The sequence below is a fragment of the Mauremys reevesii genome, linkage group 18, assembly GCF_016161935.1.
Source record: "Mauremys reevesii isolate NIE-2019 linkage group 18, ASM1616193v1, whole genome shotgun sequence".
Taxonomy (NCBI): domain Eukaryota; kingdom Metazoa; phylum Chordata; order Testudines; family Geoemydidae; genus Mauremys; species Mauremys reevesii.
In genome coordinates, this window is record NC_052640.1 from 31,227,248 (window position 1) to 31,254,076 (window position 26,829).

Genomic DNA, 26,829 nt, shown 5'->3' on the forward strand with positions numbered 1-26,829 from the left:
TTTAGGCTGAGGGGGAGGCCTTCGGAAGCCCACCTGCTCCCAGGATTTCAATAGATTCATCAAGATCCAGAGTAAAATTACCCTTTTCCCTTAGTGATTCTTTTAGGGAGTCTCATTCATCTCATCAGAAGCTCCTGCAAATTGGTGAGGAAGTCTTCATGGAGGAATACGAGGACCAGCCTATTCCTTGGCCATCTGACAAGACCATGACTCTGTCTAATATGTCCACAATACGCAATGTTAGGGCCTTTGAGGACCTGCTTAAAAGAATGGTGGGTACTTTAGAGATTCTCCTGGAGAATGTCCAGGAGAGGTCTCATAACTTCTTGGCATTCTGCACCCAGTGTCTCAGGGTTGTTGGACCATGCCTATTAATGAAAGACATTCTTGAGTTTGCCATCTAAGAGGGCAGATCATTTGTACTTTTTGGAGGGGTTTGACTACTTTGTTACACACCCAGGCCCTGGTTCTTTGGTTGTAACGATAACTTAGGAAAGCTCTAAGCTGCCTCGGCCCCCTACATTTAAACCCAGGAACAAGGAGCCCAAGCAGATGGATCTTCTGGGGAGAAAAGTTTACTCATCTGCTAGTTTGCAGACTCGCATAGCTGATAATCAAGCCTTATTGGCTAACAACAATTTTCTTCAGGGGAAAGATTTTACATCTGTCTGAAAAACCTCCTCAGGAGACCATAGATGAACTGAAGGCAGTGGCTACAGAAGGCCAGTTGGTGGCCAAGACAGCTCTGCAGGCCTCACTGGATGTCTGACACTGCAGTATGGTGAATGACTTTTGCAGTCACTAAGACAGGGGTCGGCAGCCATTGGCATGTGGCCCATCAGGGTAATCTGCTGCTGGACCACGAGACATTTTGTTTATGTTGACCGTCCGCAGGCACAGCTCCCTGCAGCTTGCAGTAGCCGCGGTTCGCCATTCCCACAGCTCCCATTATCACTTCTCTGTTAAAACTTTGTGTTTGGTAGTCATCACCTTGGCTGGCAGGGTAACCAAAATTCAAGATTTGGTGGCTGATTCTCTGTATACTTTGTTTCATAAGGACAGATTTACTCTAAGGCATCATCCAAATTTTTTACCAAAAGTAGTTTTGGTCTTCCATATAAGTCAATTTATTGCCTTACCAATATTTTTTGTAAGCTTCAAGATTCTCCTACAGACACTAAACTCTACTCACTAGACATACTTAGGGCTACGTCTTTTTATCTTTCCAGAAAAAAGCCTTTTCTTAAATCATCTCAACTTTTGGTAACTTTAGGTAGCAAGCCTGTGTGCTTTCAAAGACTTTCTAAACAGGTTACAGGCTAGATTAAAATGTCCTGTTCTGTGAATAAACTACACGTAGGAGCCCAAGTCTCACTGAGAGTCAATAGAGTTAGGGTCCTGTGTCTCCTAGGCACTCTTGAAAATTTTATCTCTGGACTAGCATGTCATGTTAGGACTGAAGTTAGGGCATTCAACACACTTCAATTAGAACAGGACGGACTTGAACATAACCTCTTTGAGTTTGCTCTACATGTGATTCTCACCCAATTCCCCCCAGTCCTTAAAGGAAAATTATTTAGAAGCTAGTCAAGTAGGTGAAAGGCACTTGTATTGTGGCTGCTTGTGCCCAACTTAGTCATGTACAAACAAGTGAATTACAACACTTGTAGAATGAAATTTATTGCCCCAGTTACAATATCTGTTCATTTGTCAATTACACGATTCTTAACTCTGGACTATTGTGTTCCTCCACTGTTGAAAGTCTGTGTCACTTCCCTATTCATGCTAGGACTACATAAAAGCACTAAAGCTCTGTTACTGTAGTGCAAGACAAACCAGTGGGAGCTGAATATTTTTAATTGGGGTTTGGACATTAATGATTCAGTTGCTCTTTTGTTTTGGCTCCAGCACCAAAATGAGCTTTGCAAAAGGGATGAGCAGTGAAGAGATTAAGAAAGGCAGCATCCTGCTGATCCGTAAGCTGTACCTCTTAATGCAGAACCTCGGCCCCCTTCCCAATGACATTACCCTCACCATGAAACTCTTCTACTACAATGATGGTAAGTGAAGAACGGTCTGTCCTGTCAAGCTGATTTCCCCTCCTGTTAATTCCCATAAGCAACACATGCCACTGTAAAGGGGAACAAAGAATAGATAGGTGAAATCTGGACCCAGAAAGCTGCTGTGATGAGGCAGCATGCAAAATAGAATAGTGCCATTCAGTGCATAAAGATGTGACACATGCTTTTTAAGGAAATAGTCACAAACTTTTAAGAAATACAGCTGGGCAATGGAAAAGGGACACATCCTTTCCCTTTACCTCAGTATGAGGAGCAAAAATACTTGGCTAGGTTGTTGTTTCTCCAGAAACTGAGTGTATAAATGGCATCACAGAGTCCCAAGTTTATTATCTCTCAGTGACTCCAGATCAAATGTGCTCTGTTAATAGACTTTGAAGCCAGAAAGGACCGTTGGGATAATCTAGTCTGACATCTTGCATAATAGATCATAGGACAGAATTTTTATCACTTCTGTAAGAGATTAGCCAGGATTTTAATTTGCATACAAAGCAGGAGGTTTCCACTAAGCCACCACTGCAAGTTTACACATAAACAGATTTTTTTTCCTCCTGACGCCAGCCCCACAAACTTCAATCTCAGATTAAACTGGTCTCTTTCTTTTCTTTCACTAATAATAAAGATTCTGCAGAGCCCAACTGCACCTCTACAAGCTCATTGCTGGGCTAGGTGATGTAAAGTGGACTCCTTCCGCTGGGTTAGATGATGTAAGTGAGAGGAGAATATGAAGATAGTGGGGTTACCCAAGTATATCTGGGCAACAGGGGGCAGCAGAAAGACTTGTGGAGGCGTCTCCTGCCATTGGGCTGCAGAAGCTTTGATGTCCTGGGGAGGATGTTTCCTTTGCACTTCACACCCCAGTTGAATCTATCCAGAGCCCCGCCTAATTACTTGCGCTAGGTTCTGGATTTGTCCATTATTGCAGATTAAAGTGGCTTAGAATTTAGTCTATCAACCGAGGACACTCTTCCCTGTGCAGTAACTCCTGATGATTACCAGCCCCCTGGCTTTAAGGAAGACAGCAGCCCAGATAACCTGTTGTTTGATGGAGACCCTGTCAACCTGAAAGTTGGGTCCATATCCACTGGGTTTCATATCCTGAAAGTAAGAGTGACAACTGAGAGCAAGAGGATGAGGACTCTGGGAAGCAGCCTGATCCAGGAGAACGGCCCTACTGAGATCTCCCATCAAGGGCTAGATTGTGACGAAGAAGAGAGTAGTACCAAGGTAAGGAAATGGCTCCAAGTCACCAGCAGTTACTGTGGGGAGTGGGCTTTGCCTTTATTGTCTCCCCTGAAAAGAGACATTTTCTAAGAATTCCAGCTTTAACCTTTTCTCGCTTAGCAGTATTCTGAGGTATGGCAGCAGTGCTGTGGCATAAGCAGGGTGCTGGAAGTCAGTAGACCTAAAGTTTTTCCGTAACATTGCACTAACTCACTTGGCAAGCCACATCCTCTCTCTGTATCTCATCCTCCCCATCTGCAAAATGAGGCTAATGACACTGATCCACCCTTGTAAAGAGCTTTAAGATCTATGGATGAAAAAACTGTACAGCTTCTGGTGGTGCTAAAACTCTTGTTTTGGACATCATAATAATGTCTCCAGTCTTGCACACTGGGGGTGAAATCATGGCCCCATTGAAATCAGTGGTACAACTCCTAGGATTTCACACTGGCAATGTAGGAAGGAAGGCAGAATGATGGGGAACTAGGTTACATAGCTGTAATTTATGGTCTCTGAATGTGACTTCTCCATAGGCCCATCCTGGTTCTTCTTGTCCATTGGGTCTATGTGTAGACCAATGTTTTAAAATTGTCCCCAGTAGTATAGTAACATAACATTGACTTGTAAGTTGTATCAGGTTTTTGTTCTGAGTGCACAATCTGAGAATGAGAATCTGTGGAGGAGATCAATTCAGGGAGCTAATTTTTTTTATCCAAATAATCTAGTTTTTCTGGGTTATCTTCACCAATCTGTAAACAGATTGAAAAATGCTTTTTTTAAAATCCATGGGATCTGAGTCTCCATTACCCTGAACTTTGTGGCATCATTTCCATCAGTGCAAAGTGAACATTAAAATGCTATCATATCAGAATTGTCTCATGTACCTTTTCTGGCATTAAATTACCTCTTCTGAGCCGAATGCCAGTGGGACTGCATGTTCGTAACTGAGAATAGATTTTGGCCTGGTTCTCATTAAAGTCTCTACTTCTTCCCCATGTTAAGTATCCTCACACCTTCTATGGGTCATCTTGATTATCACTTCAAAAGTTTTTTTCTCCTGCTGATGATAGCTCATCTCAATTGATTAGCCTCTTACAGTTGGTATGGCTACTTCCACCTTTTCATGTCCTCTGTATGTATAAATATCTTCTTGCTGTATGTGCCAGTCTATGCATCTGATGAAGTGGGCTGTAGCCCATGAAAGCTTATGCTGAAATAAATTTGTTAGTCTCTAAGTATCAGAGGGGTAGCCGTGTTAGTCTGGATCTGTAAAAAGCAACAAGGAGTCCTGTGGCACCTTATAGACTAATAGATGTATTGGAGCATAAGCTTTCGTGGGTGAATACCCACTTTGTCAGACACATGTGTCTTTAAGGTGCCACAGGACTCATTGTTGCTTTTTAGTCTCTAAGGTGCCACAAATACTCCTGTTCTTTTTGCGGATACAGACTAACACAGCTGCTACTCTGAAACCTTAATTCCTTGGGTAAATAACATTTTCTTCTCCATCTAATTACTGTGGCTAGAGCACTCAACTGGGATTCAGGAGACTTGCTGTTCGATGCCCAGATCTGCCATTGGATAGCTGGGTGATCTGAGATTCAACAAGGACAAGTGCAGAGTTCTGCACTTAGGACAGAAGAATCCCATGCACTGCTACAGACTAGGGACCGAATGGCTGGGCAGCAGTTCTGCAGAAAAGGACCTAGGGGTTACAGTGGACGAGAAGCTGGATATGAGTCAACAGTGTGCCCTTGTTGCCAAGGCATTTTGGGCTGTATAAGTAGGGACATTGCCAGCAGATCAAGGGATGTGATCATTCCCCTCTATTTGACATTGGTGAGGCCTCATGTGGAGTACTGTGTCCAGTTTTGGGCCCCACACTACAAGAAGGATGTGGAGAAATTGGAAAGAGTCCAGCAGAGGGCAAAAAAATGATTAGGGGGCTGGAGCACATGACTTATGAGGAGAGGCTGAGGGAACTGGGATTGTTTAGTCTGCAGAAGAGAAGAATGAGGGGGATTTGATAGCTGCTTTCAACTACCTGAAAGGGGGTTCCAAAGAGGATGGATCTAGACTGTTCTCAGTGGTAGCAGATGACAGAACAAGGAGTAATGGTCTCAAGTTGCAGTGGGGGAGGTTTAGGTTGGATATTAGGAAAACCTTTTTCACTAGGAGGGTGGTGAAGCACTGGAATGGGTTACCTAGGGAGGTGGTGGAATCTCCTTCCTTAGAGGTTTTTAAGGTCAGGCTTGACAAAGCCCTGGCTGAGATGATTTAGTTGGGAATTGGTCCTGCTTTGAGCAGGGGGTTGGACTAGATGATCTCCTGAGGTCCCTTCAAACCTTGATATTCTATGATTCTAAGTCATTTCAACTCCCTGTGCCTTAGCTCTCTCATTTCTGAAATGGGGATAATTATGATCACTTCTTTTGTTAAGTGCTTTTATGTCTACAGATGAAAAGTGCAATATAAAAGCTAGGTGGTGGTGGTGTTTTTAAATAGTGTTCTCTTCTTTGGATTTCCCAGTGTGTCCTTTACTTCTCCCATGTCTGTCTTCTAGATCAGGAGATCTTCTGGGAGAGACTCTCTCCACACTAGTGTCTTGTACAGCTCAGACCTAACCATGTCACAGACATTATTCTGGTAGCATTTAGAAGCCTCAAACATAGAGCAAGGACGCCACTGTGCTCGTTGCTGTACAAACACCTAAGAAGCGACAGTCCCTGCCCCAAAGAGTCTACAGTCCAAATACAAGGGCTTGTCTATACAGGGCTATTGGCCAACATAGCTATAATGGAAGAATTATTCTGGAATAACTCCCTGTATGGTTACTGGATTCCGAAATAAAAGTGACTTTATTCTGGAATAGTTCTGCTTCCAAAGGCCTAAAACAAGAGAGACTCCAATGTGTACAAATAATGACCTTTTCAAAGTTATGAAGTCTCATGTCAAATCAAAATGTGAATTTCTGCCTCTTATCTCTCTGACACATCTATCTGAAGTTTTATTCTGTGTGTGTATCCTCTCTAGATGCCTGAGCCAAAGCCCATTGAAGTCAATGAAAAGAGTCCCAATGATTGGTGGATTTTGGATTAGGCCCTATCAACCTGTATTACAAGAACATCATTGATTATTAGGCTTGGAAGGGACCTCAAGAGATCATCTAGTCTAACCCCCTGCTCAAAGCAGGACCCAATCCCCAAATGGCCCCCTCAAGGATTGAATTCACAACCCTGGGTTTAGCAGGCCAATGCTCAAACCACTGAGCTATCCCTACCCGCACGTCAAATGTGTCTACAAATGATGGAGTAAGTTTGAGCCAGTCTAGAGGGTCACTTGCCATGGGAGATCTCAGCTCAGAGAATATCACACGAATCTGATTACTAGGGTGTGTTCCTGGGATTATGTTGTGAACCTGGGTGAGCTACATATTAGTAGGTTAGGAAATTAAAGGGATTATGTGTAGGAAATGGAGGCCTAAAACCCTAATATCTATAAGGACTGGAGAGTGTAGGACTTGGTTCCTGCCTTGCCAAGATGAAAGGCCTCCCATATATGCCCTGTATTTGGCAGAGTCCAAACTTGGACCTTCAGACCTTCCCGCTGAAAGAGTTGGGAAGAGGAAATAGAAGAAATACATTATTTAGCACAGCGGTTCTCAGACTGTAGATTGGGACACCACAGTGGGTCGTGACCCTGTTTGTGTTGCCAGGACTGGCTTATACTTTATTTATACTTTCTGGTACCCAAGTCGCACTACCCAGGGCCAAAGCCGACGCCCGAACCCCTCCGCCCAGGACCGAAGCCCAAGGGTTTCAGCTCTGTACGGCAGGGCTCAGGTTACAGGCCCCCTGTCTGGGGCTGGAGCCCTTGGGCTTTGACTTTGGCCCCTCCCCCCACATGGGGTGGGGGGCTCAGGTGGGCTCAGGCTTTGGTCCTCCCTCCTGGGGTCATGTAGTGATTTTTGTTGTCATGGGCATTGCAGTGCAATGAAGTTTGAGAACCCCTGATCTAGCTGCTGTAACCTCTGTGCCTACATGCATCTAGAGGAGCTGCCTGAAAACCTGCCAATGAGTTAAATAAAGATGGTGGAGACTGTGTTCCACTAGCTCTGTCTGACACAAACCCACACTCCTCCTACCCCAATATGGGACCATTCCCATTATATTGTACCCAGCCTTTTAAGAGAAATGTACAAATTGTTGTGCCTCTCCATCGCTTGGCATCATTCAGTGAGATGCTGTGCTCCCATAACCAATAACTAACCATGGAAAATGGGGAGCCGTAGAGATCAGATTTTTCAAACGAGCTCAGCGTGTTGGTGTCACAGTTTTCTGGGTTAACTGCACCTTTGTCCCTCACCCACCTACCCACCACTGGTCTTTTTCGAGGGCACCCACTTTAGGTTTTAGGCTTCCCAGTCATCACCTCTCCTTGGGGAGAGACCTGCCACACTCTCCCTTCAGATGGGGGTTTGGGCTTGCTGTCCCTCTGCACCTCACTCTGGTTTTTCCAGCAGGTCTGACTGGGGTCCAGCACCTGTAGTTTACTCGTTTTTTAGGGACCAAAACAGTGCTCACCAGTCACCAACCACTTTCACAAAGCAAACTGCATTTATTCTTAGGGCAAAAGCATTACAGAGAAAACATATAAAAACAATAAAAGAACCTACATGCATACTAAAAGCTTATCAGAGGTCAGGGCTCTGGTATGAGTCAGTCTTTCAAACCCGACGCTGAGTTTGCCCCTTTGGTTATGTGTTTGTCAGGTTTTAGATCAGGAACCAGACCCACCTGGACAATTCAGCAGTTTATTTATACAGCTCGGGCCTTTGATCTCTAGGAACAGGTAGTCACCAGTTACCAATGGCTCTTTCCTCAGGGCATAGCTTCAAAAGGCTGAGTTTTTGCATAAATGCGGTCGTGGAATTTGCACTAACCATTCCCCAAGGATTCCCAGGAAACTCAACAGCTTATTTTCCCAAAAGTCCATGCCCATCTGGCACATTTCAGCCTCACTGTTTGAACTCTTTACACTTCCCAGGTCTCAAATCTGTCACAGTTCAGTTTAGGTTGATCTGAAAATCTGTCCATGAATGTCACGGTGGGAGGTGCTGGCAGCTGAGCAATTTTGAAAATCTGGCCCCAGCTTTTGGTGCTGACCTCTTAAAAATCTGGCCCTGACCGCTTTTGAAAATCTTCTCTTTGTTACATTTCCACGCAGGGCATGTAGTCGAGGATGGGTAAGTGGGATTGGGAAAGCACTGAAAGCATTTAAATTCAGAATGAGTGATCTTCAACCAGGGTGGGTTTGATTTAAATCAAATTAAATCAGGAAGACTCAATTTAATTGTGGATTTCTACATAAAAGTGCATTCTTGTTGGTTGTTATAACCTTAACACATATTCTTCACAACTCAGAGATAGATGTAGGTTTCATTTTTAGAAGATACACACTGTACATGTTTAAAGCAATTTATTTTGAAAACTCTTCAGATGAGTTTTACAGCTATATCAGAAAATGCATGATTGTTTGGTTGTTTCATTTACCAAAGGTAATTGAAGCAGATATTTATGAAGTAATTGGAAGATGAACTATCTCCAATTCAACAGGTTAATCATTAATATTTGGAGGATTTTCTTGCCATGCTGTATTAGGAGGAGACTGTCACCAGACAGACATTTAAATTGTTTTATTTAACTAAAACAACAATGTTGTTGTGCTGCTCTGTAGAATCATAGAACCATAGAATCTCAGGGTTGGAAGGGACCTCAGGAGGTCATCTAGTCCAACCCTCTGCTCAAAGCAGGACCAAACCCAACTAAATCATCCCAGCCAGGGCTTTGTCAAGCCGGGCCTTAAAAACCTTTAAGGAAGGAGATTCCACCACCTCCCTAGGTAACCCATTCCAGTTCTTCACCACCCTACTAGTGAAAAAGTTTTTCCTAATATCCAACCTAAACCTCCCCCTCTGCAACTTGAGACCATTGCTCCTTGTTCTGTCATCTTCTACCACTGAGAACTGGGAACATCCTACACCCCCATGTTCATCTTTATAAAATGATTGTGTGGTATCCAATGCAAAGTTTGTCATGTTGGGGGTCTTCGGAAGGCTCATAATGCACTGAGCATGGTTGTTATAGTGATGTTATAGTAATTGTTACAGTAATGTTATAAATTATAATTTCATGAATATAGTTATGAGGCTGAAAATGTATCCTCATGGCTTAAAGGAAGCCCAGGCAAAAACTCTCCAGAAGCAGAGGGGCAGTTCACACCTTGTCAGGGCATGGATGGGACAAACCCAGCCCAGCCTCACAGGAACAATGGACACTGGCCTAGGCAACAACAAAATAATCTGTTAGGCTTTGGCTACACTTGCATTTCAAAGCGCTGCCGCTCTCCCAGCGCTGTCCGTACTCCACCTCCCTGTGGGGAATAATGGACAGCGCTGGGAGCACGGCTCCCAGCGCTGGGGCTTTGACTACACTGGCGCTTTGTAGCGCCGCAATTTGCAGCGCTGCAGAGGGTGTGTTTTCACACCCTGCTGCAGCGCTGCAAATTTGTAAGTGTAGCCAAGCCCTAAGACCCTTGAGGGAGTCACCCCCTTCCTTTGGGCAGTTTGGGACTGCGATGAGGTAATGCTCACCTGACTCTGAAAGGGGGTGGGGGGGCAAAGCCAAGAGGAAAGAAAGAACATGATAAAGGGAGAGACATTTGCCATGCTCTCTCTTTCTCCCACCTACATCTACAGACACCACCACCAAGCAACTGAAATGCTGATTAAAGGGAAGAGCCTGACTGAAAAGTAACCAGCCAGCCTGTGGTGAGAAGCATCTAAATTTTTAAGGACATTGAAAGTTTTAGATCAGCTTAGAATGCGTTTTACTTTTATTTCATTTGACCAAATCTGAATTATTAGGCTTTGACTTATAATCACTTAAATCTACCTTTATAGTTAATAAATCTGTTTATTCTATCTGAAGCAGTGCATTTGGTTTGCAGTGTGTCAGAGCCTCCCCTTGGGAGAACAAGCCTGGTACATATCAGTTTCTTTGTTAAATTGACGAACTTATATAAGCTTGCAGTGTCCAGCAGGCATATAGCAGTCAGGCCCACTCAAGGCCCACCTGGAACAAAGCTTTCCCAATTCACACTTTTCAAACAAACAAACAAACAAACAAACAATCAAGCACACGGTCCAACTGACAAACTGTCCCTGCAACAGACACTCAGATACTCACCAACACAGCCCCACTAATGCAGCACTTAGCGTACCTCCTCTCGGACAGATGCCAGGCAAACTCCCTCTGTTAGCCTCTGCTGTTCGCCACTCAGCTGGTTCGCTGCTGACTGCCTCTAGATTGCAGGCCCTGGTTCTCATGGGAGACATTAATCACCCTGATATCTGCTGGGAGAGCAATACAGCGGTGCACAGACAATCCAGGAAGTTTTTGGAAAGTGTAGGGGGCAATTTCCTGGTGCAAGTGCTGGAGGAACCAACTAGGGGCAGAGCTCTTCTTGACCTGCTGCTCACAAACAGAGAAGAGTTAGTAGAGGAAGCAAAAGTGGATGGAAACCTGGGAGGCAGCGACCATGAGATGATCGAGTTCAGGATCCTGACACAAGGAAGAAAGGAGAGCAGTAGAATACAGACCCTGAACTTCAGAAAAGCAGACTTTGACTCCCTCAAGGAACTGATGGGCAAGGTCCCCTGGGAAAATAACATGAAGGGGAAAGGAGTCCAGGAGAGCTGGCTGTATTTTAAAGAAACCTTATTGAGGTTGCAGGAAAAAACCATCCCGATGTGTAGGAAGAATAGTAAATATGGCAGGCGACCAGCTTGGCTTAACAGTGAAATCCTTGCTGATCTTAAAGGCAAAAAAGAAGCTTACAAAGAAGTGGAAGATTGGACAAATGACCAGGGAGGAGTATAAAACTATTGCTCAGGCATGCTGGAGTGAAATCAGGAAGACCAAATCACACTTGGAGTTGAAGCTAGCAAGAGATGTTAAGAGTAACAAGAAGGGTTTCTTCAGGTATGTTAGCAACAAGAAGAAAGTCAAGGAAAGGGTGGGCCCCTTACTGAATGAGGGAGGCAACCTAGTGACAGAGGATGTGGAAAAAGCTAATGTACTCAATGATTTTTTTGCCTCTGTCTTCACAAACAAGGTCAGCTCCCAGACTGCTGCACTGAGCAGCACAGCATGGGGAGAAGGTGACCAGCCCTCTGTGGAGAAAGAAGTGGTTTCCGACTATTTAGAAAAACTGGACAAGCACAAGTCCATGGGGCCAGATGCGCTGCATCTAAGGGTGCTAAAGGAGTTGGCGGATGTGATTGCAGAGCCATTGGCCATTATCTTTGAAAACTCATGGCGAGTGGGGGAGGTCTCGGATGACTGGAAAAAGGTTAATGTAGTGTCCATCTTTAAAAAAGGGAAGGAGGAGGATCCAGGGAACTACAGGCCAGTCAGCCTCACCTCAGTCCCTGGAAAAATCATGGAGTGGGTCCTCAAGGAATCAATTCTGAAGCAATTAGAGGAGAGGAAAGTGATCAGGAACAGTCAGCATGGATTCACCAAGGGCAAGTCATGCCTGACTAACCTAATTGCCTTCTATGAGGGGATAACTGGGTCTGTGGATGAGGGGAAAGCAGTGGATGTGTTATTCCTTGACTTTAGCAAAGCTTTTGATACAGTCTCCCACAGTATTCTTGCCGGCAAGTTAAAGAAGTATGGGCTGGATGATTGGACTATAAGGTGGATAGAAAGCTGGCTAGATCATCGGGCTCAATGGGTAGTGATCAATGGTTCCATGTCTAGTTGGCAGCCGGTATCAAGCGGAGTGCCCCAAGGGTCGGTCCTAGGGCAGGTTTCGTTCAATATCTTCATTAATGATCTGGAGGATGGCGTGGACTGCACTCTCAGCAAGTTTGCAGATGACACTAAACTGGGAGGAGTGGTAGATATGCTGGAGGGTAAGGATACGATACAGGGGGACCTAGACAAATTAGAGGACAGGGCCAAAAGAAACCTGATGAGGTTCAACAAGGACAAGTGCAGAGTCCTGCACTTAGGACGGAAGAATCCCATTCACTGTTACAGACTAGGGTCCAAATGGCTAGGAAGCAGTTCTGCAGAAAAGGACCTGGGGTTACAGTGGACGAGAAGCTGGATATGAGTCAACAGTGTGCCCTTGTTGCCAAGAAGGCTAACGGCATTTTGGGCTGTATAAGTAGGGGCATTGCCAGCAGATCGAGGGATGTGATCATTCCCCTCTATTCGACATTGGTGAGGCCTCATCTGGAGTAGTGTGTCCAGTTTTGGGCCCCGCAGTACAAGAAGGATGTGGAAAAATTGGAAAGAGTCCAGCGGAGGGCAACAAAAATGATTAGGGGGCTGGAGCACATGACTTATGAGGAGAGGCTGAGGGAACTGGGATTGTTTAGTCTGCAGAAGAGAAGATTGAGGGGGGATTTGATAGCTGCTTTCAACTACCTGAAAGGGGGTTCCAAAGAGGATGGATCTAGACTGTTCTCAGTGGTACCTGATGAAAGAACAAGGAGCAATGGTCTCAAGTTGCAGTGGGGGAGGTTTAGGTTGTATATTAGGAAAACCTTTTTCACTAGGAGGGTGGTAAGGCACTGGAATGGGTTACCTAGGGAGGTGGTGGAATCTCCTTCCTTAGAGGTTTTTAAGGCCCGTCTTGACAAAGCCCTGGTTGGGATGATTTAGTTGGGAATTGGTCCTGCTTTGAGCAGGGGGTTGGACTGGATGATCTTTTGAGGCCCCTTCCAACCCTGAGATTCTATGATTGCAGCAGCACTCCAGCCATGCCTCCTTCCTCACAGCTATGCCAAAGGAACACCCAGCTGACTGGATCCATCAGCACAAAGGGACCAGAATTCTTAGTTTCTTATCCCTTCCTCACAGTGGTGTTCTGAGGTTAAAATTCATTAACAGTTGTCAGATTCTGGCTGGGATGATTTAATTGGGGATTGGTCCTGCTTTGAACAGGGGTTTGGAGTAGATACCTCCTGAGGTCCCTTCCAACCCTGATATTCTATGATTCATAACTGGGCACTGCAAGATGGAGGTTCCCAGGGTTGTGTCAGGGACCGGAGATATTGGCTAGTGTCATTCGCCTGCAAGTAGCTGGGAGCAGCTTACATGCCAGAGTCTGTGTGTGAACAGCCCAGGAGTGGGGGTTCTCACAGCTGAGCAGGGTAAGGCTGGCTCCCAGAGTCAAGGATTGGAGAGGCCTAGCAGATCACTGGTCCAGATAACACCAGAGGGGAATGTCACAGTTATGTATTCTGTTGTTTTTTTCTTCAACAGCAAACATATAATATTTTAACAAAACAAGCATATGAAATATTTGTTTTAAAAAAAACCCCAAAATTAAATGGACTATGTCAGCCAGGTCAACATGAGAAACTTAAAATATTGGCTTCAGCAGCTAACTCAGTCATCTTCATCTTCGTTTTCCTGTTTGTTCATAATCTGGAAAAGAAAAACAAGCTTTCCTGCTTTTTCAGGTCCCAAATGATTTCTCAATTTGAAATGAATTAGTCCAAAGGAAGAAAATACTCTTTCTACACCGGCAGAAGAAGCTACTACTGTTAAAAGTGAGATTATCACTTCAACAGTCTCTGAATCCAAGTGCTTAAGTGACTTCCACCAGTTCATTGGTATGACTTTCTTTAAAACATCATCAGCAAACATATATTTCTTGAATGGTTCACCCTTAGCTCTGAAGTTTATTATAGTTGGCATTATGGAGGGATGATTGCTGGATGTCCATGTCATAGCCAACTCCTCCTCTTCAGCAGGTAAAGTTTGACCCTGGTACCGAATATTGAGAATATTTGCAAGAAAATGAGCTGGAGATAGTACTTGTCCCATTCGTTAACTCTGTCATTGCATATTTCTCTTTTTAAGATCTCACTCAGTTCCTTCCAGATTTCAACAGCATCAGCAATAAAACAGCTATTTCCCTGCATTTTGTTCAAGGCTACAGAAATAGGCTTCAGGTACTCAACATGTGTTCAACATTTCTCTTAAGCCCAATGTTGAGAACTTTGGCTGTGACAGTGCCATCTATTTTTTCACGATTTTGTTCACAAACTGTCATCAGATTAGGCCAGTGCTTGATATAGTGCTCAAAAAGTCCACTACAGAGTTCCATCGCATGTCTTCTGGGAGAGTTAGCTTGGTTCCTCCCACTTTTTTCAGAGCAGCTGCTGCAAAGTGGTTGTTGTGGAAGTATTTTGCAATTTCAACAACTTTATTATTATTATAGCCTTTATTTCTGGAACATTGACGTCTTTGGTTAGGAGGTGCATCAAATGAGCACTGCAACTGTATGTTATTAGCTTGGGACTCTCTTCCAAATAATTTCTTCTCATCTTGGATACATTTGCAGCATTGTCTGTCTGTGACCAAGCAGCATATTAGACATCTGAATTTTTTTTCACAGTTTGTTATAGCTTTTACTGCTACTTCTTGTAAGTATTCTGCTGTGTGTGCATTTCCTGATGTATCAATTGTTTCTGTAAGGAAGACATTCCCTTCTTCTGTTGTCACACAAGCACATACAACAGGTGCATTGTGGACATTGCTCCACCCATCAAGATTCAGGTTAACAATTTTACTCTCTAGACCTTTTGCACACTGCTCAATTTCTCTTTCATACACTTTATCCAGCAATTTGCCTGCGACATCTGCTCTGTTGGGTTGACTGTATCCTGGTCTTAATGACTGAACCATGTTAATGAAGTGTGGGTTCTCAATCATACAGAAAGGAGAGTCCGTTGCATAAACAAACCAGGCAATTTTTTCATCAATTACCTCTTTTTGTAATCTGCTGGTTCTTATCACAAACTTATCTATGGTTGTTTCTGGATGATGGAGTTTTTTTAAGTTTTTGCTACAGGTCATATGCTGTGGCTATGTGACATACATGGTGTGAATGAAACACTATCTTTAGCAGGTATCAGAGGGGTAGCCGTGTTAGTCTGGATCTGTAAAAGCAGCAAAGAGTCCTGTGGCACCTTATAGACTAACAGACGTTTTGAAGCATGAGCTTTCATGGGTGAATCCGACGAAGTGGGTATTCACCCATGAAAGCTCATGCTCCAAAACTTCTGTTAGTCTATAAGGTGCCACAGGACTCTTTGCTGCTTATCTTTAGCAGATAACTCTGAAACTATAGAAAATGATGGTGATCTTGAAGGTGGATAGTCTTCAGAATCCTGTATGTTGAGGATGGATTCTCCTAAACAAAATAAGTCAATGCAGTTATTTAATTATTATTACCATACTGCTCATTAATCTGAAGATCCTGCTTGTTCAGACATGTTCCTTTCATCATCTTCAACGCAGCTTCCTCCTGAGAAGGAACACTTCTCATAATGATGTTTCATTTGAGAAACCAGACCTTGCATTTCTTTGTTGCCCTGTTTGCATTTTGCACGCATGTGTGCTTGATTGTTTGATTGCTTGTTTGACCAGTTTGATTTGTGAGTGCTTTGTTCCAGCTGGGCCTGACTGTTATAAAAAGGCAGTCAGCTGCGAACCAGCTGAGCAGCGAACAGCAGAGAGGCAAACAGAAGGAGTTTGCCTGGAGAGAGCTCTTAGAAGGAAGAGACCATGAATGCTGAGCGATCTGCCGTTGTGACCTGCACAGGATGCGCCATGTTTGTCTTCCTTCCACAGGATAGAAGCGACTTTGTCTGTACAAAGTGCAAGCTGATCTCCATATTGGAGGAGAAGATTCAAAGTCTGGAGAAACGGATATCAACCCTGCGTTCCATAAAAGAAAATGAGGATTTCCTGGATAGACGTCAGGATCAGCTTCAGTGGGCACAATGTTCTGAAGATTCAGAGCAGGCTACACAGCGGTGACAGAAGGCCAGTGAGGATAACTGGCGGCATGTGACATCCAGAAGAGGAAAGAGTACCAGAAACATCCATGTACCAGAAACACAGATACAGGTGAGCAACTGTTTTTGTATTCTCTCCGCAGGTACTAGTGCAGAGAGTGGAGTGGATGATACATCTGAGGGAACAGAGCAGAAGGAGACTCCACTGATTGGAAGGCATGAGATGCGCCGTCCTAGGGATGGGGTTCCACGACCACCACTCCCAGGAGGAGGAGGAGGGTGGTGGTGGTCGGGGACTCTCTCCTCAGGGGGATGGAGTCATCTATCTGCCGCCCTGACCGGGAAAACCAAGAGGTGTGCTGCTTGCCAGGGGCTAGGATTCACGATGTGACGGAGAGACTGCCGAGACTCATCAAGCCCTCGGATCGCTACCCCTTCCTGCTTCTCCACGTGGGCACCAATGATACTGCCAAGAATGACCTTGAGCGTATCACTGCAGACTACGTGGCTCTGGGAAGAAGGATAAAGGAGTTTGAGGCGCAAGTGGTGTTCTCGTCTATCCTCCCTGTGGCAGGAAAAGGCCATGGTAGAGACCGTCGAATCGTGGAAATCAACGAATGGCTATGCAGATGGTGTCGGAGAGAAGGGTTTGGATTCTTTGACAATGGGATGGTCTTCCAAGAAGGATTGCTAGGCAGAGACAGGCTCCACCTCACGAAGAGAGGGAAGAGCATCTTTGCAAGCAGGCTGGCTAACCTATTGAGGAGGGCTTTAAACTAGGTTCACCGGGGGAAGGAGACCAAAGCCCTGAGGTAAGTGGGGAAGTGGGATACCGGGAGGAAGCACAAGCAGGAGACTGCAAGAGGGGAGGACTCCTGTCTCAGACCAAGAAAGCGGGACAATCAGCGAGTTGTCTTAAGTGCCTATACACAAATGCAAGAAGCCTGGGGAACAAGCAGGGAGAACTAGAAGTCCTGGCACAGTCAGGGAATTATGATGTAATTGGAATAACAGAGACTTGGTGGGATAACTCACATGATTGGAGTACTGTCATGGATGGATATAAACTGTTCAAGAAGGACAGGCAGGGCAGAAAAGGTGGGGGAGTTGCGTTGTATGTAAGAGCAGTATGACTGCTCAGAGCTCCAGTATGAAACTGCAGAAAAACCTGAGAGTCTCTGGATTAAATTTAGAAGTATGAACAACAAAGGTGATGTCGTGGTGGGAGTGTGCTGCAGACCACCAGACCAGGGGGATGAGGTGGACGAGGCTTTCTTCCAGCAACTAACAGAAGTTGCTAGATCGCAGGCCCTGGTTCTCATGGGTGACTTTAATCACCCCGATATCTGCTGGGAGAGCAATACAGCGGTGCACAGACAATCCTGGAAGTTTCTGGAAAGTGTAGGGGACAATTTCCTGGTGCAAGTGCTGGAGGAACCAACTAGGGGAAAAGCTCTTCTTGACCTGCTGCTCACAAACAGGGAAGAAATAGTAGAGGAAGCAATAGTGGATGGGAACCTGGGAGGCAGTGACCATGAGATGGTCGAGTTCAGGATCCTGACACAAGGAAAAAAGGAAAGCAGTAGAACAGAGACCCTGGACTTCAGAAAAGCAGACTTTGACTCCCTCAGGGAACTGATGGGCAAGGTCCCCTGGGAGAATAACATGACGGGGAAAGGAGTCGAGGAAAGCTGGCTGTATTTTAAAGAAACCTTATTGAGGTTGCAGGAACAAACCATCCCAATGTGTAGGAAGAAAAGTAAATATGGCAGGCGACCAGCTTGGCTTAACAGTGAAATCCTTGCTCGTCTTAAACACAAAAAAACAGCTTACAAGAAGTGGAAGATTGGACAAATAACCAGGGAGGAGTATAAAAGTATTGCTCAGGCATGCAGGTGTGAAATTAGGAAGGCCAAATCACACTTGGAGTTGCAGTTAGCCGGAGATGTTAGGAGTAACAAGAAGGGTTTCTTTAGGTATGTTAGCAACAGGAAGAAAGTCAAGGAAAGTGTGGGCCCCTTGCTGAATGAGGGAGGGAACCTAGTGACGGAGGATGTGGAGAAAGCTAGTGTACTCAATGCTTTTTTTGCCTCTGTCTTCACAGACAAGGTCAGCTCCCAGACAGCTGCACTCTGCAGCACGGTATGGGGAGGAGGTGACCAGCTCTCTGTGGAGAAAGAAGTAGTTCGGGACTATTTAGGAAAGCTGGACGAGCATAAGTCCATGGGGCCGGATGCGCTGCATCCGAGGGTGCTAAAGGAGTTGGACGATGAGATTGCAGAGCCATTGGCCATTATCTTTGAAAAATCATGGCGATCGGGGGAGGCCCTGGACGACTGGAAAAAAGCTAATGTAGTGCCCATCTTTAAAAAAGGGAAGAAGGAAGATCCAGGGAACTACAGGCCAGTCAGTCTCACCTCAGTCCCTGGAAAAATCATGGAACAGGTCCTCAAGGAATCAATCCTGAACCACTTAAAGGAGGGGAAAGTGATCAGGAACCGTCAGCATGGATTCACCAAGGGCAAGTCATGCCTGACTAACCTAATTGCCTTCTATGATGAGATAACCAGCTCTGTGGATGAGGGGAAAGCAGTGGATGTGCTATTTCTGGACTTTAGCAAAGCTTTTGATACAGTCTCCCACAGTATTCTTGCCAGGAAGTTAAAGAAGTCTGGGCTGGATGAATGGACGATAAGGTGGATAGAAAACTGGCTAGATGGTCGGGCTCAACGGGTAGTGATCAATGGTTCCATGTCTAGTTGGCAGCCAGTATCAAGTGGAGTGCCCCAAGGGTCGGTGCTGGGGCCGGTTTTATTCAATATCTTCATTAACGATCTGGAGGATGGTGTGGACTGCACCCTTAGCAAGTTTGCAGATGACACTAAACTGGGAGGAGTGGTTGATACGCTGGAGGGTAGGGATAGGATACAGAGGGACCTAGACAAATTAGAGGATTGGGCCAAAAGAAATATGATGAGGTTCAACAAGGACAAGTGCAGAGTCCTGCACTTAGGACGGAAGAATCCCATGCACTGTTACAGACTAGGGACCGAATGGCTGGGCAGCAGTTCTGCAGAAAAGGACCTAGGGGTTACGGTGGACGAAAAGCTGAATATGAGTCAACAGTGTGCCCTTGTTGCCAAGAAGGCTAATGGCATTTTGGGTTGTATAAGTAGGGGCATTTCCAGCAGATCGAGGGATGTGATCATTCCCCTCTACTCAGCACTGGTGAGGCCTCATTTGGAGTACTGTGTCCAGTTTTGGGCCCCACACTACAAGAAGGATGTGGATAAATTGGAGAGAGTCCAGCAGAGGGCAACAAAAATGATTAGGGGGCTGGAGCACATGACTTATGAGGAGAGGCTGAGGGAACTGGGATTGTTTAGTCTGCAGAAGAGAAGAATGAGGGGGGATTTGATAGCTGCTTTCAACTACCTGAAAGGGGGTTCCAAAGAGGATGGATCTAGACTGTTCTCAGTGGTAGAAGATGACAGAACAAGGAGTAATGGTCTCAAGTTGCAGAGAGGGAGGTTTAGGTTGGACATTAGGAAAAACTTTTTCACTAGTAGGGTGGTGAAGAACTGGAATGGGTTACCTAGGGAGGTAGTGGAATCTCCTTCCTTAGAGGTTTTTAAGGTCAGGCTTGACAAAGCCCTGGCTGGGATGATTTAGTTGGGTTTGGTCCTGCTTTGAGCAGGGGGTTGGACTAGATGACCTCCTGAGGTCCCTTCCAACCCTGAGATTCTATGATTCTTACCCAGAGGTAGAGGAACTTCATTAAAATATTCCCAAACTGGGTTTCTTTTACGGCCTGCTGCCATTATAGGTTTTCCCTTCTAGTGAGAGAATGGTATGGTAGATCTCAAATCAATGAAGGCTACACTCAGAAAGACCTCAAAATGTCTGGAATATGTTGCTCAAACAGTTTCACTTTTGTTTCTACTGCCTGTCTTTCCCTTCTCACATTTATCTCCAGACTTCTTTTCCTTGTCCAGATCTATTTCACCCGCAACAATCTTCTAGTCATTGAACTTTTTGAAACTTTGCACTTTATGGGCATGGCTACACATGCAGATGTAGAGAGCTGTGAGTTAAACCTGCCTTCGTAGAGCGCAGTAGGGAAAGCGCTGCAGTCTGGCCACACTGACAGCTTCAATCGCACTGGCATGGCCACATTTGCGGCCCTTGCAGCGGCATTGGGAGTGGTGCATTATGGGCAGCTATCCTAGCATGCAAGTGACTGCAACGTGCTTTTCAAATAGGGGGGTGGGGTGGAGTGTGGCAGGGAGTGTGTTGTGTGTATGTGGGGGGAGAGAGAGTGGGTTTTTGGGGTGCTGAGAGTGTGTCAGCATGCTGTGTTGTAAGTTCAGACCCCCCTCCCCACCTGCCTCCCTCTCACCCACTCAAAGCAAACAGTAAATGTTTGCTTTTTCTTGGAGCTGATAAGCATCTGGCTTCTCCGAAACAGAGCTTGGAAAGGGCATTTCCGCATTCCTGCAGCTGATTTCACAACAATGACAAGAGTGGCCACTTGATTTAAGGGGATTATGGGACGTTTCCAGAGGCTGATCAGAGCGCAGTAATGCAACACCTCGTTCACACTGGTGCTGCAGCGCTCTAGTGGGGGCGCAGCAAATGTTATCCCACTCGCTGAGGTGGAGAACCAGCAGTGCTGTAACTGCGGAGTCAGAGCGCTCTATGTGCCTTGCCAGTGTGGACGGGAAATGAGCTATAGCACGCGGGGCTGCTTTATTGTGCTGTAACTCGCAAGTGTAGCCAAGGCCTTAGAGAGAGGTAAGGGATTGACTGTGTACACAAATTTGCAGAGGGACAATAGGGTTGAGGTCTGTTATTTTTCTCCACTATATATTATTTATTTAAAAACATTTTTGCTGTTAACAAGTATGTTGTCTCTGGAAACACAAATCCACAGTTTGAGAACTGCAAAACTAAGCATCTCCAATGGTATCTTCTAGACTGAACGCCATTGGGTAGATAGAAAGATTAACCTAAATAATCTATACAGAAGCCCCTGGAACCCTATAAAATTGTGTCCCTAATCCATGAACTTTTGGAACTCATTTACAAAACTTTTCTTAAACATGACATGAATATATTGTCTCATACTATAGAATTAGAATTTATAATCCCTATTCCATGATGCAATATCTTTGAGCTATTATGTATCTTAATTAAAACTATCTTTAGATAGGTTTTTCCCTCAAAAAGCATTTTTCAAAAAAATCTGATTTAAATAAAAAAAATCTGATTTTTTTTAATTTATTTTTTTTAAATCATGGATTTTTATCCACCCTGTCTTCAATCTGAGTAGTTCTTGTGGGTAAGATTTTATTTCTTAGTGCTTGTCTATATAGAGACTTAGTGCATGGCAAGATGGGGCGTAAATCTACAGTGCCCTAAGCCTGCTGTGCACTAACTGGCCATGAGGACCCTGCTACCGCACATTAAAAGCTCTGTAGTGCACTCCCTAGCAAGCTTGTGTGCTGTAGATTTACACCATGGCTTGATGTGCGCAAAGTCTCTGTATGGACAAGCCCTTAGGCATTGTGTTTTCTGTCAGGATATTAAGGGAATGCACTGTTTTCTTTACAGAACAATCCTCTGCCCATCATAGTAGAGTCGAGTAAAAATAGGAAGGGTGAAACTGATGCAGATCCAGGCTGCAAAAATGAAGCATCTTTTCTTAACCCTCAAGACACAGGTAAAGGTCCTGCTTTAAAAACAAAAGGCTCCTGAACAACTGCATTAATGACACAGTACATGTGTTTCACCAACTGACCTGCCCTGGGTGAGCAGAATTTTTCCAGGATGGCTTAACATTGTAGAATCATGAAATGAAGAACTGAAAAGGACCTGCAGAGGTCATCTAGTTCAACCCCTACCCCACCCACCCCGTGTTGAGGCAGGATTAAGTAAACCCATCCCTGACAGGGGTTGTCTAAACTGCTCTTAAAAAGCAAATTGGGTTGGATTCATTAAGAGGATAACAGTGGGCCTTGATATGTATGTTTAGTTTGTAAAATGTTAACAGTAAATGCAATTCTTATCATCTTATCACTTTGTCCTCCACTTCAGCATCTCAGCAAATTGTTCTAATACATAGAAAATAGATATTTCATCAATATTGAATTGTATTATCTACATTTATAACGATCCTATTGTCCTCTGGATAGCTACAGTCAGACATTACAAATCCCACCTATATGTTAAAACTGAACAAATGTGAATAATCACCAAATTGTCCCTCTCAAAATCAAGCTTCTGATACTGTAAATTTATACATAACTTTCCAAGCTCTCAAATACAGCTTGTGAAATGCCACCACTAAGTGGACAATTCAGTAAATTGTATTTTAGTCAATTAAAAATATTGAGTTTTAGTATAAATTTCTGGATAAGGGTTTATGTAAGTAATTTGCTGCACATTGAGATGAGAATATACCACAGAGTGTTTGTTTCTGAGAATGAAATGTCAGCACTGTCTGAAAACAAAGTGCAACTTCAAAGCCACCATGAGATTTTGATCTATCAAATCCAGTCACGCTGCTGGACACTGTCTTTAAGGTAGACACAGCTGACAAATTATAATGTTTACGTTTTAGGTAAAAAAGAAGACATGGGAGTGAAGGGGTCAGACAGAGTACCCTGCACTAAGGCTTCTCAGCAGGTGAGCATCACTGTGGCTTGCTTGTGATTAGCACTAAGGCCTTGGCTACACTTGAGAGTTACAGCGCAATAAAGCCGCCCACGGCGCTGTAACTCACTCCCTATCCACACTGGCAAGGCACATACAGCGCTGTGTCTCCGTGGCTACAGCGCTGCAGGTACTCCACCTACCCGAGTGGAATAACAGCTGCTGCGGAGTGGCTGAGACGCTGGTGCTCCAGTGTAAACGGGGAGTAATCTTATTACGCAGTGATTGACCTCCGGAAACTCCCCATAATCCTTTTAAGTGAAGGTTCCGCTCTTTGTTTTGTTGTGAACTCTGGGCTCCGGGAGCTGCTTATCAAAAAAACAAACACAGCTACTGTTTGCTGTAAATGAATAGAGGCAGGTGGGGGGCTCCCTTTGGAACGCCCACAGCTAATGTTTGCTTGAAAAGAGAGGGGGGGGTCCCTTTCGGGGGGCAGCTGCTTATCTGGTCCGTGAGAAAAAACAAACAGCCGCTGTTTGCTTTCAGTGAGTGAGAGAGGAGTGGAGGATGGAGGGGGGTCGGAACTTGCAAGGCAGGGTGCTGACACAGTGTGGGCACTCCAAAAACCCACTCTCTCCCCCCCGCATGCTCCCTGTCACACTCCACCCCGCCTCCTCTTTTGAAAAGCATGTTGCAGCCACTTGAACGCTGGGATAGCTGCCCATAATGCACCGCTCCCAATGCCGCTGCAAATGTGGCCTCGACAGTGCGCTGGCAGCTGGCAGTGTGGACAGACTGCAGTGCTTTCCCTACTCAGCTGTACGAAGACAGGTTTAACTCCCAGCGCTGTACAGCTGCAACTGTAGCCATACCCTAAGAAACTCCCAGAGAACTAGAATTCACTGCCAAGTCCTTTTATTTTGTCTAGGAGCCTACTAGGATTTTTTTTAAAAGAATGAAACATAAATATGATTAAGAATATCAACAATTTTATTAAATAGGATAAAAGTTTGTAAAGGATATAAACTCTCATGGCCCAGGGCATAAACCCTGACTGATGGGGTTTACAAAGACAAGGTGAGTAAGGTAACATCTTTTATTGGACAAACTTCTGTTATTGAAAGAGACAAGTGTTCGAGCTATACAGCGCTTTTCTTCAGGTCTGGGAAAGACATGACTGCAACAACACTGCATACAACAATGAAAGAAACTTTGTATTGGCAGTTTATTCCATAACTGTCTTCTACAAGAGTTTTTGCACATTTCTCTGGAGCATCTAGTATTGGCCATTGTGGAGAAAGGATACCAGACTGGATGGGTGATTGGCCTAACCTGGCTTCTTTCCCTCTGGGCATTGTGGAGCAGCATTCCTCAATGAATATATGCAACACCACAAGTGGTGTTTGGGGGTTATTTGGATCTACTGGCCAAAATTGGATCCCTCATCCCCACCCCAAGAGGGAGTGCATGGGCCATAGGCTCTGTTGGTTCTTTGTCTTTAGGTAACAGGTTTGTCAAAGCACTGCAGAAAACTTCTTTACAAAGCCCATTTATTTGAACATTGACCAGGAGCCTAGAATTTGATTTTATACATCACATTTCATACTTGGGGATCTATGCACTCGTCTCCATTGAAAAATCAATATTCACTCGCCAGAATGTCTAAGAAACTAATATTTTCCTGTGCAATGTCTCAGATACCATGGGACGAACACGACTGGTAAGCTAGTCCCAGCCACCGAACAATCAGTCTCCAAACAACTCAGGGAAAAACTCCCATTGACTTGAATGGTGCAGGACTAAGCGCTTATACAGTGAGTTAGTTTGAATGATACAAGAAATGCTCCACGAGCATATTCACATGATGATGGATCGTGAGATGTCTGTCTTTCACCCACACAGCAAGTGGAGACCTCAGCTTAACATATCATTCAAAGGGTGGCACCTCTATCTATCCCCTAGTACTGCACTGTGGTGTCAGCATTGGATAGGAGCCTAAACACTGTTGTGGGAATTCGAACCCATGACTCTCTAACTCAGAGATAAGAATGTGCTACCAAGTGAGCTTTGCCTTTCAGCAGCTAAACTATCCCTGTCTGAAACATTTGCCTTGTCTCTCAAAGATGAAGATCTGTGCCCAAATTGATCTTTATCAAACATTAACCACATCTTTCTCTGAAGTACAGCCTCCAGTTTCCTTCTGATTTGTTGTTTATTCCATCATCAGTGTGAAAACAGGAGCCTTTTTTTTGGTAACTCATTTTGTCCTACTGAATCATGCTCTGACATCCTTCATGTAACATCATGTTCTATTCATAGCATCAGACACATACCTCATGCAGTGTGATGAACTTCAGTTGGCACACAGTGGTGTTGGCAAGGAATTGTGAAGGTGGTGCTCAGAACCACAACGTTGGTGATTGAAAAAACGGAGGAGTCGCTCTACCTATTGAACACCTCTAAAGAATATTCACCCCTCAAATCCATCTGCATTGCACTGCACTGATCTGCTTGACAAGGGTTTCTTCACTTTATTGACTCTTTAGTACCATTTTTATTGGCAAAAAATTCATCATGGAAGATTAGAAGTTGGCTGATTTTTTTGTTTTTAAGTCAATTTCGGGGAAAATGAAATCAGGTCACTAGTCAGAAGAAGCAGATCATCCTGATAAAGCCATTGCTAATTTGAATTAATCATTATTTTCCATACCAAAGGGACTTTCCTTTCTTAATGTATGAGTAGAAAGGAGGCAAACCAAATGACCAGTATAGATTCCACTTGAATCAGGAAGCCAGAGTATTGAGTGAAGTTTGTGGGTTAATTTATAGATTCATAGACTCTAGGGCTGGAAGGGACCTTGAGAGGTCATCGAGCCCAGTCCCCTGCCCTCATGGCAGGACCAAATACTGTCTAGACCATCCCTGATAGACATTTATCTAACCTACTCTTAAATGTCTCCAGAGATGGAGATTCCACAACCTCCCTAGGCAATTTATTCCAGTGTTTAACCACCCTGAGAGTTAGGAACTTTTTCCTAATGTCCAACCTAAACCTCCCTTGCTGCAATTTAAGCCCATTGCTTCTTGTTCTATCCTTAGAGGCTAAGGTGAACAAGTTTTCTACCTCCTCCTGATGACACCCTTTTAGATACCTGAAAACTGCTATCATGTCCCCTCTCAATCTTCTCTTTTCCAAACGAAACAAACCCAATTCTTTCAGCCTTCCTCCATAGGTCATGTTCTCAAGACCTTTAATTATTCTTGTTGCTCTTCTCTGGACCCTCTCCAATTTCTCCACATCTTTGTTGAAATGCGGTGCCCAAAACTGGACACAATACTCCAGTTGAAGCCTAACCAGCGCAGAGTAGAGCAGAAGAATGACTTCTCGTGTCTTGCTCACAACACATCTCTTAATGCATCCCAGAATCATGTTTGCTTTTTTTGCAACAGCATCACACCGTTCACTCATATTTAGCTTGTGGTCCACTATAACCCTGTAGCAGGGTGGTTACCCTGCTCCTGCCCTGAAGGGCTTAAAACAGCCCTGGGGGAAAGTTGTGGCTGGGCGCTGCTAAGCTGGGCTGATTGGGAAGTGGCTGCAGCTGGGCCACGCCCCAAGGAGGCCACAGCTGGCCTGTATAAAGAGGCTGGGAGCCAGGAGCTCAACGGTCTCTCTCTGTTTATAGAGGGAGAAGGGCCTGGTTGCAGGGAGCTAGAGACAGGGTACCTGAGTGGAGCAGGGCTGGGGAAAGGCAGAGGAGCTGGGGGGCTCCAGCCTGGAAAGCCCCAGGCTGCGGCCTAGCATTGGGCTAATAGATACTGGGGGTTGCAGAGGGCAGCCCGAGGGTAGCCAAGGCAGCAGGTCCAAACCCAACCTGATACTGCAGTCTGCCCCAGGGCGCGGGGGCTAGACAATGACTGGCAGTAACTGAGGTGAGGTGGGGACAGTAAGTGGGGATTCCTCTGGGAGGGGGAGACCCTGAGAGA

General features: G+C 44.9%; 1 protein-coding gene across 1 annotated transcript in view; it reads left to right on the top strand.

Annotated features, from left to right (window-relative positions):
- The window catches only part of HORMAD2 (HORMA domain containing 2), a 68,413-nt gene that overhangs the window by 25,299 nt on the left and 16,285 nt on the right, over positions 1-26,829 (top strand). The window contains exons 9-12 of the mRNA XM_039505251.1: positions 1,909-2,060; positions 3,058-3,305; positions 21,802-21,910; positions 22,811-22,875. Coding sequence (XP_039361185.1) covers positions 1,909-2,060; positions 3,058-3,305; positions 21,802-21,910; positions 22,811-22,875 — 574 coding nt within the window. The remainder of the gene's footprint in view (positions 1-1,908; positions 2,061-3,057; positions 3,306-21,801; positions 21,911-22,810; positions 22,876-26,829) is intronic.